The sequence below is a fragment of the Lactuca serriola genome, chromosome 5 (genome assembly GCF_051521515.1).
Source record: "Lactuca serriola cultivar US96UC23 chromosome 5, Lser_US96UC23_V15, whole genome shotgun sequence".
Classification (NCBI taxonomy): Eukaryota; Viridiplantae; Streptophyta; class Magnoliopsida; order Asterales; family Asteraceae; genus Lactuca; species Lactuca serriola.
Window position 1 is genome coordinate 283,332,223 of NC_136412.1, and position 10,878 is coordinate 283,343,100.

A 10,878-nucleotide genomic window follows, 5' to 3' on the forward strand; every position below is an offset into this window, starting at 1 on the left:
TTTATCGAAAAAAAATCTAAGAATATCTAAATTCATATATTAACATTGTGAATGTGAAAAATATTTTTCGGATTCACCGTGTGAATCCGGATTCACGTTGTGAATTTTCAAAGATTCATATTGTGAATTTGACGTAAAAAAAAATTTGAATTTTATATCATTGGAAAAAGGATAAAAATTTATGAATTTCTGTATTTTTAGTTTTTTTTTTGATAAAAAATAAGTTTTAAAAGCTGAAAAAAAGATTAATTCCTTAGTTAATTATGGTTCTCTATTGAATCTCATCATATATATATATATATATATATATATATATATATATATATATATATATATATATATATATATATATATATATATATATATAGTTCGTTTGGTTTTTTTGCACTAAACCATAACCAAATCCACCAATAAAAATTTGTTTTTCCGAAAACCAAAGAAACCATTCGGTTTGAAATAGTTTTTTGATTTATTAGTTTCGATTTGGCTTTTGTTCAACCATATACCGGTTTTGATGTTTTGATGGAAAATATAATCAGAAAAAAATTTCTTACATTTTTACAAATATTTTATTAAAAAAACGAGTAGTATTATAATAAGATAGATTGTTTAGAACTAGGGCAGCTACCGAATAATTTGTTACTTTGTTTAGACATTTTTAAATTTACAATCTAATGAATCCGCGTTACTACGACCGAAAAGTAGGACCCTCCTTCTTCGCTGCAGACAACCCAATCTTTCTTTGCTTAAATGCAGCTCCAAAGCACTCAAAATTTTCAAATCTTTCACACACCCCTCTCTCATTACTCACCAATCACCACTTCCCTTTTATCCTAAAATATTTATACAAGAACCAAAAGTTCACAAAGAACTAGAATCTTTTCTTTAGTCTCTCCATAAAAACACACACATTTTACACGATTTTTAGTGTATGTTTGTGTGTTTCTTGGTATCTTTCTTTAATTTAATATACAGAAAGCAAGAAAGAGCAAAGTAGAAATCGGCATAAAAGCTAATTTATAAGGGAAAAAACACAGGATTTTTCTCTGTGTCGAAGATTTCTGATGGATATTGGGTTTGTTAAAATGCCGAGGTTTAATTTACTGTTGATGGTGTTATTGTGTTCATGGGTTTGTTTCTGTAACGGGTCTGTTTCATATGACCACAAAGCTATCTCCATTAATGGCCAAAGAAAAATTCTTATTTCTGGATCCATTCACTATCCAAGAAGCACTCCAGAGGTACAACTCATCAATGCACTTCATGTGTTTCCTAAGTATCTTAATTTCCCCCTTTTTGTAATTTCATCTTTCTATCTAGAATCATATTCTGGGGTTTATTATTTACCTTGTTTCTGAATCTTTTTGTTATATTATATACTTTGATGTTTCAGATGTGGCCAGATCTTATCCAGAAGGCAAAAGAAGGAGGATTAGATGTGATTCAAACTTACGTTTTCTGGAATGGACATGAACCACAACCTGGTCAAGTAAGTATTTTTTGAAATAAAATAATATTTTATTTTAATTTACTATATCATTTTCTTAATTTCAAGATTTCTTTTCTTTTTCCCAGTATTATTTTGAAGATAGGTATGATTTGGTGAAGTTCATTAAGCTGATTAAGCAAGCTGGACTCTATGCTCATCTCAGAGTTGGTCCTTATGCTTGTGCTGAATGGAATTTTGGGTAATTAATTTTTTTTTACAGAAATAGTAAAATATTTACTTGTAATTTTTAACAATTTCACAAATAAGTTACACTTTTCTGTCGTTTCAATTTCAGGGGTTTTCCTGTTTGGTTGAAATATGTTCCAGGAATCAGTTTCAGAACAGATAATGGTCCTTTCAAGGTCAAATCCAAGATTTCCCAAATTTTCTTCCAAATGTCCTAAATGATATGATTATATATATTTATATTTACTATTATAGGCTGCTATGGAAAAATTCACCAGACACATAGTGAACATGATGAAAGCAGAAAGATTATACGAGACTCAAGGTGGTCCAATTATTTTATCTCAGGTAGTCAAAGTTATTCATTTGCTTCCGTTTTTACCTTAAAATTTTCGTAAATCTGTGAAACAATCTTAAAATTTTCGAAAATCGGTGACAGATTGAGAATGAATATGGACCGTTGGAGTATGAACTTGGAGCTCCGGCTCGAGCTTATACAAAATGGGCGGCTTCTATGGCGGTGGGTCTAGGAACCGGAGTTCCATGGGTGATGTGCAAGCAAGATGATGCTCCTGATCCAGTTGTAAGTGACCCGACCCGATTGTATTTTCTTTTAAAGCGTAAAAAAAACATATTTATGCAATAAAGATGTACTTTTTCCCTTTTTGGCTTTATAATTCAATAACGATTAGATATTTTTTGTTAACGACAGATCAATACTTGCAATGGATTTTACTGCGACTATTTCTCTCCCAACAAAAATTTCAAGCCCAAAATGTGGACAGAAGCTTGGACAGGATGGTAATTTCACTCAACATGATATTATTTATTATTATTATTATTATTATTATTTTTTCAAATTTATTGGTTAATTTAACTTATATAAAATGTAGGTTCACTGAGTTTGGAGGTGCGGTTCCTTATAGACCAGCTGAAGATTTGGCATATTCAGTTGCTAAATTTATTCAAAGCGGTGGATCTTTTATTAATTACTATATGGTAAATAAAAATGTTTTTCTTGTAATTTATTTCTTAATTCTTCATTACTTGATAATATCACATTGAAATTAATTCTTTTGTTGTATTTTGATTTTACAGTATCATGGAGGAACAAATTTTGGAAGAACTGCAGGTGGTCCATTTATTGCAACAAGTTATGACTATGATGCCCCTCTTGATGAATTTGGTATGTTATAAAGCTATTTTACATTTCATAATTCATATTAGCATGCATGTGGAAATTATCTTACTAATATAAATTTGAATATTAAGTTGGCGGGGTTTCTTTTCGAGTTAAGTATATGGTTTATTTAACATACTTTAAAGCGTTATTCAGTCAAAGGGTAACTTAATAAAAGACTAAAAGTACACACTATCGTTTTCACAGACATTGTATCATTTTTTATATTCATTTTGTCCAAGACAATGACAATAGTTTGTTTCATGGAACGTTTTTTAAAGTTAAAATTACATATTTGCCCATTATCGGTGTTGGATATCAACCGAACCTCTTGATTTTCGCTTGTACGATTCTCTTTTTTTGTCTTTATTTACGATTATTGACATTCAAAATAAGATTAAACATTCTTATTTTATCATTATTCTAAACAGATAGATTGTATTGACTTTGGATCATAAGATTCTTTCGTCTACTCTTTATAAAATGGCATTTTAGATATTTCACAAAACAATTACTATAAGTAGAAACTTTTTTTTTGATGTAATACACAAATTTTCTTTTCATATTCCACTCTTTCCATATAAAAAAGTAGTAGTAAGTTTGATGGTGGACATAGATTTATTCTATGACAGAGTCAAATAGGTGTGACCACAAACATTTTTCTGTCCAGTTGTTTGAATGTATGATTTATGAATAATTATTAAAAACCACAATCTAATGATAATAATCTAATCTTACAAAAGCAATTGAGAAGGTTGTATGCATATGAATGAGTACACTTTGTGCGATTTTTGATCTGTTTTCTATTTAGGTAAAGCTTTTCATTTTAACATTTAACTAATACAATATGCAAGTAAATTATTACAATTATTCAAAGACATGGAGAGAGAGAGAGAGAATAGATAAGTTGTTTCATTACGTAATATTCCTTACTAAATATAGATAGAGTAAGTTCAATGCATGTTCTATTTATAGGACTAAAACGGGAAGCTAAGTGGGGACACCTAAAAGATCTTCATAGAGCAATAAAACTATGTGAGCCCGCTTTAATAAACAGCGACCCCTCTATCATCACCCTTGGAAACTATCAAAAGGTTGGATTTATTTTAAACTTTTAATATTATTTATCCATGTCATCAGTGGACCCCACCTCTTACATTCGATAAACCGTAATCTTTTTAGGCATATGTTTACAAATACAAAACTGGAGGCTGTGCTGCTTTCCTTTCAAATAACAACCGAGCTGCTTACGCGACAGTAAGCTTTCAAAACCAACGGTACAATCTCCCACCATGGTCCGTCAGCATCCTGCCTGACTGCAAGAACACCGTTTACAATACCGCAAGGGTAAGAAAAATTTATATTAATTTTTCGTTATTTTTGTTTCTTGTTATAAAAGAAGTCAAAGGCTTTGGTGTCAAAGTGACCAGATCCAATACACTTGAAGTGTTATTATAGAAGGGTATTTTAGACATTTAACTATGAATGTAACTTATAGGTTGGTGCACAAACCGCGTTGATGAAGATGACATCAGCAGGGAGTGGATTTGCTTGGCAGTCATACAACGATCAAACCGAATCCTATGATGACAACTCGTTTACAACAGTTGGATTATTGGAGCAACTTAATGTCACTAGAGATTCTTCCGATTATTTGTGGTACATGACAGAGTAAGTGTGACGTTTTTCTTTTTCTCATATTAACATTGTACTTTGGATTTATAAGAGTTGACTAACATATTGACTTTTTCTTGTTGTTCAGTGTCAGGGTGGGGTCCAATGAAGGGTTCTTAAGAAGCGGGAAGTGGCCTACTCTTACTGTCCAATCCGCTGGTCATGCTTTGCATGTTTTCATCAATGGTCAACTATCAGGTCAGAAGAGTCAAACAAGGAATAAGATTTTTTTGTCATTACACTTATTGTGTGTGATTTTCGTGACACTTGTTTGTTTTTTTACAGGAACTGTTTATGGAAGTCAAAAAAATCCAAAAGTAACTTTTAATAAACCAGTAAATCTAAGAGCTGGATTGAACAAGATTTCTTTACTAAGCATTGCAGTTGGTCTCCCGGTATGTTCTCTCTCTCTCTCTCTCTCTCTCTATATATATATATATATATATATATATATATATATATATATATATATATATATATATATATATATATATATATATGTTGACTGAGTTTTTGATTATTATAATTTACTGTTTTTATTTAATTTGGTAGAATATTGGTCCACATTTTGAGACATGGAATGCGGGTGTTCTTGGTCCAGTCACACTTTATGGTCTCAATCAAGGGAAGAGAGACTTGACATGGCAAAAATGGTCTTATAAGGTTTGTCTTTTTATGAATATTTCATTTTTGTGAGCCTCAATCACTTCTTTTTGCATTAAATAAATGAGACCCATGATTACATTTTTTGCTACACGCCACTCTCTTACTTGACCTTTGACCTTTTGACCAGGTTGGCCTCAAAGGCGAAATTCTAAGTCTTCACTCACTCTCTGGTAGTTCATCTGTTGAGTGGATTCAAGGTTCATTAGTGACTCAAAGACAACCGTTGACATGGTACAAGGTAGTTCCCATTTCATGTTACACATTTTCTTGAAATCATATTGACTTTTTGTCAAATACCCATATGTTCTTTAATCATGTACACAAATCTTTACACCCAAAACTTGTAACTTTTACATGATAAAATCTAACTTTTTTTTCTTTATGTTAAAAGACTGTTTTCAATGCTCCAAATGGGAACGAGCCTTTGGCTTTGGACATGAGCAGTATGGGAAAAGGTCAAATATGGATAAATGGTCAAAGTGTTGGACGTTATTGGCCTGCATACAAGGCATCTGGTTCTTGTAGTACTTGTAGCTACGCGGGTTATTTTGATGAGAAAAAATGCCTAAGTAAATGTGGTGAATCTTCACAAAAATGGTAAGAAAGTTTCTATCTTTTTTTTTTTCCCTTAGTCAACAATCCCAAATTACCTAACCATGGTTTGTTTTAGGTACCATGTACCCCGATCATGGTTAAAACCAAGAGGAAACTTGTTGGTTGTGTTTGAAGAATTGGGAGGAATTCCTTATGGGATATCATTGGTGAAAAGAGGGGTTTACAGTGTGTGTGCGGATATATACGAATGGCAACCTTCATTGATGAATTATGAAATGCAAGCTTCTGGTAAAGTCACCAAACCATTGAGGCCAAAAGCTCATCTTTCATGTAGCCCTGGTCAGAAGATTTCATCTATAAAGTTTGCTAGCTTTGGAACACCATTAGGGGGTTGTGGTAGTTATAGTGAGGGTAGCTGTCATGCTCATAACTCCTATGATGCCTTCAATAAGGTAACTTATTTTTCTCATTCTTGTTTCTTTTTGTTTCCATTAAATGCTTGGGTAGATAAAGTGATGTTTATATATATTTGGGAAAATCATGGCATGCTTCGGAAATGAAACAAAAAAAATAAAGGGTTAAATGCAGAAAATAACAACGTATTTTCATTGATTTGTTTATTGTAGCATCCTGCTTTCATTTCTTCCTATTACAACATTGTACGTAGCAATGCATTGGTAGATTTTTCAAAATATAATGTTGTAATAAGAAAAAGAAAGTACAAGTCATATAATTATTTTTCATAGGACAATGCCTTGATAATAAAGAAATTGAAAATACAATGTTGTGATAGAAATAAATGAAAGCACAAAGCCATATAAACAAATAAATTAAAGTTCGTTGCTATTTCTCGTGTTTTGACAAAAAATATTGATATTTTTGGTATTGGAATATTTGCAGTTATGCGTTGGACAACAAGCATGCACAGTACCTGTAACACCTGAAATATTTGGAGGTGATCCTTGCCCAAAAGTAATGAAGAAGCTTTCAGTTGAGGCCCTTTGCAGTTGATGATGAAATTATTTCAAATATCTATAGTTATATTATTTATAAAATTTATATGAATATTTGGTAACCAAGAATAGCCGTTATGCGAACAAGGTCGCTACACGGCCATATGACAGGCTTAGGCCAAAGGTGAAGTTGTACAGATATGCAACACACCGTTGTGGTTCAAGAGCCTTGTAATGTATACGGACTTTGAAGATTGGTGTATATATAGTTCGCTTATGTGCGGATGTAATATTAGTAGGAAAGCACGTTGAGACTCGTGATTCGAGTCCATGAGCTTATGTTTTCATTTTGGTTATTTGAAGGGAAATGTAAAAGCCTCTGGCTTTTCGTGTCTTTGTTTATTTTGTGGATGTAAAAACGGTTGAAAATGGTAATTTTTAATTTGGTTTCTTGAATTTATGTTGTTTTTTTTATTTGTGTTTGCATTGTTTAGTTTCTTGATGTTTTATACCAAATCCCAAAAAGGTTGAATCGGTCCCAGGCTCATTGTGTAAGATAAATTAGGTACTCATTGTTTGTTAATTGTTATGGTTAAGGTCGTGGAAATTACCGGAGCCTCACTGAGAAGGGAAACTACAAACTACAACTAAAATATCCCCCCATGTTTGGTTCATATTAGCTTCCCTAAATTATCATCCTGAAACCGGACTTATCTATATCTTAGGGATTCTTTCTAGACGTTAGATATTCCATATCGCTATGTCATTTCTTTCTAACTTTCCTCTCACTTGCCATTAACCAAAAAAAAAAATATTAACTCACTTTCCTCGCCTTTTTTTAATAAATAAAATTATAAAACAATAACTTAAAAAATATATAAATATATGATTTAATTATAATAATATGAATTAGTAAAAGTATTTCAAAATAAAAATTACATAGAGTTTACAAGAAACTAAAACATGACCATAATTAAAATATGATATAACGTTGAAAACAAGTGTAGTCGAGATATATATAAAACAAAAAACATTTTTAAAATGCAAAATAATTGAAAATTTTTGAATTTTTTTTCAAATATTATTTTTGGAATTTATATTTTCCAAAAAAATAAAAATAAAAAATACCAAAAAAATATAAAAAAAATAAAAAAAATACTTTTTTTTTTTTACATATTCTAGTAGAATAAATAGAATATTCTACATATATGAAAAATCTAGTATAATATTCTAACATTTTAAAAATCACATTAGAATATTTACAGTGTAATATTTTATTAGAATATTTCACGTATTAAAAAAAAACGATAATTTTTTAATTTTTTTTAGATAATTAAAGTTCCGAAAATAATAATTAAATTTTTTTTTTGGATTTTTCCTTTTATTTTGCATTTTAAAATTATTTTTAGATTTGGTCGCATGGTCTCATAAAATTAGTATGGTCTCAAATGAACCTATATATATATATATATATATATATATATATATATATATATATATATATATATATATATAATTTCAGCATTCACCCTTTAAAACCATTTCGAGTCTTCTCCCGAAAAGTTGTTGGCGTTTTGTATCAAAAAGTTCATATCTTGGATGCGTTGTTTTTCATCAAGTGTTTTTTTTTTGCATTTATTCATACGTTTTTTTTTGCCAATTTCTTTTTATCGAATTGCAAATGTTCATTGAAATTCAAATTGTATTTTTCGAAGTTAATTGTCATCTTTTGTATTTTCTCTACCCGGTTGAATCCCAATGCACTAGAAAAAAACACATCTTTTTCTCTATCCTACTGGTAGACAAATTTTTCTAGTTCGAGCTCGTCATAATCATTTAAGTCTAATTCGATATCTGCATCCGAGGAAGTTGTGTAGCTTGTCAAAATGTTTTTGTTCTTTTTGATGCATCGTCTTCAACATTTTTCTTCTCTATATCTCGTCATCTTGGACTACGGTTACAACGTTCTAAAACTCAATATATTTGAACGGTGTTATTTTTCAAATGGTGTATTTCTAGCATCGCCTTGGAAACAACTTCATCGGTTTGGCTTCTTTTGTGTTGACTTTTTAGATTATTGTAATCCCGTCGAACTTTGTAACTGTCATATTCACCTCCCGATACTTTGTTGTCAACCAGTGTTTAGAACGGTAGTCACCAAGCCCCATTTCCATATGAAAAATTTCTATAACGCAAATCCAAAAATGTTCAACCGCTTGTGAATTTCCGGTCTTCAGATCTTCCGATATGTCGACCTACGAACGTGACAACATGAATTCTTCCATTGGAGTCAACAAATGAGGAAAGGAAAATTGTTTCTAGTAAGTGTGCTTGAACTGGTACCATGAGATTTATTTTCGACCATATTTTGGGGTGAGGTTGTTGGAAGATTTGTTAGAATCTATTTTGATGAAAAAAGGATTGAAGAAAAGAAAAGTGATAGAAGTTGGTGTGAAATTGAAGGTTAAAATGTTAGTGTTTATAAAGTAGTAATTTTTCTGAATATATAATTTCTTTTTTGAAAATTAGATTTCGAAAGGCAAGAGAAAGAACAAAGATTGAAAGCGACTATGATGTGTTTGTGTTATGCTAAACGGGTCATTGTATTGTTTTCACCATCCGATGTGGTGTTACCGCATATATACAATGTCATGTGGCACTATTGTGTGTGGTTTAACCACACCGCCGCCCTTAGACATTAACGTATACATACCACATGCCATATATATGACTTATGTGGCGTGTGTGGTGATGTGCATATCATTCCCAACTTAATGTGGCACACCACCCGTGGTGAAATGTGGTCGAAACAAACATGAGACCACATCCAATCCATTTATTTATTTTTATTATTTTTTATTTCTCTCAACATTTTAATTAATTTAAAAAATATTTTTCATTAAACAATTAAAAGAATAAGAAGGATATAATGATAAAGAATGATACATATTTTACAATGATATGGTTTAGATATAGCATCGTTTTGATGTTGTGGTGTTGTGGATATAAAAGTATAAAACCCATGAACTTTATAGAAATCCATATCTTCTAAATCATAATGATTTAACCTTTTATAATAGAAATCCATACCTTCACATCGTAATAAATGCACACGTTTTCCATCATAACAACCATTCCTTTTTTCATCAAACATATAATGTCACATAACTTCATATAAAACATTAAATGCATGTATATGCTATGCAATGTAAAACTAAAAGTTATAATTTTGATATGTATTTCCTTTTGAACTTTTCATCAATCATTATCACATTCTGTTTAAATATTAATTAAAACCCAAATTCTACAACTCTTTATATTTATCAAGAACTATATAAAATCATCATAGCATAACTTTAGGATAATATCCCTATATTATTGTTAGCGTATTAACTATATTGTTGTATAGTCGGTCTGTCATATTGATCCGTTTTCCTTAGCCCAATATCTATTTGTAAATAATACTTATATGCTAATCAAGGAGAAATCATTATGGGAAATTAATTTAGATTCCATGTTATTAGTGACAAAATTCTCTCTCATTATCTAACCATACGTGTCGGCTGTCGACTTCCTCATAGCCGACCCTTCTCTGTCCTTCTTTTCTTCTTCTTCGAAGTTACTTAATAGCAAACAATACCGCAGTTAAAAAACCCTATGGGAATACTAGCATAAAACTGTATGTTCCAAACTCACTGAATTGGCTATGGTGTTTCTGTTTGTCTTGATGGATTCTATCGTGAAATTGTGGATTCTATCGATTTCGCAACGTCCTTTACTCTTTTTCAGATAATATTGAAAAATGTTACTACAAGTCAAGTGTGGAAGAATCTTGAAAGTTTATTTGAGACAACAAAGATGCAAAAACGATCAAACTTGACAATGAGCTTCGAAACATCCATTGACGATAACGATTCATTTATCGTGGAGTATTGTACCCGAATTAAATCCATTGCTGACCTCCTTGACAACACAGATAAATCGCCATCTATCTCCTCTTCCGATATTTCTTGAAAATAGTCGATGTTATTTCGAGCAACGAATGAACAAAGTTCAAGATGTGGCGACTATATTATTAAAGTGTTTCATTATTCTATATTTCCCTATTTCTGTTTTATTGGATTCAGTCGGGCCTGAACTACTGAACAGGATCAACGCGTCAAAACACCAATGTG

General features: G+C 31.0%; 1 protein-coding gene across 2 annotated transcripts; it reads left to right on the top strand.

Moving 5' to 3' along the window:
* The first annotated feature begins 768 nt into the window (after positions 1 to 768).
* On the top strand, positions 769 to 7,159 carry LOC145054487 (beta-galactosidase-like). 2 transcript variants are annotated; one of them, XM_079002697.1, is made up of 19 exons: positions 770 to 1,241; positions 1,394 to 1,489; positions 1,576 to 1,688; positions 1,785 to 1,851; positions 1,931 to 2,023; positions 2,115 to 2,258; positions 2,388 to 2,476; positions 2,569 to 2,674; positions 2,774 to 2,861; positions 3,831 to 3,949; positions 4,038 to 4,202; positions 4,354 to 4,526; positions 4,618 to 4,727; positions 4,815 to 4,924; positions 5,082 to 5,192; positions 5,323 to 5,433; positions 5,587 to 5,792; positions 5,866 to 6,202; positions 6,651 to 7,159. In XM_079002697.1, the coding sequence occupies exons 1-19, from the start codon at positions 1,065 to 1,067 to the stop codon at positions 6,759 to 6,761; spliced, it is 2,526 nt and encodes an 841-aa protein (XP_078858823.1). In that variant the 5' UTR covers positions 770 to 1,064; the 3' UTR covers positions 6,762 to 7,159. The 2 variants fall into 2 exon arrangements, with proteins under 2 accessions (XP_078858822.1, XP_078858823.1); XM_079002696.1 differs by having other exon boundaries at positions 769 to 1,241; positions 4,618 to 4,924.
* Positions 7,160 to 10,878: the final 3,719 nt, after the last annotated feature.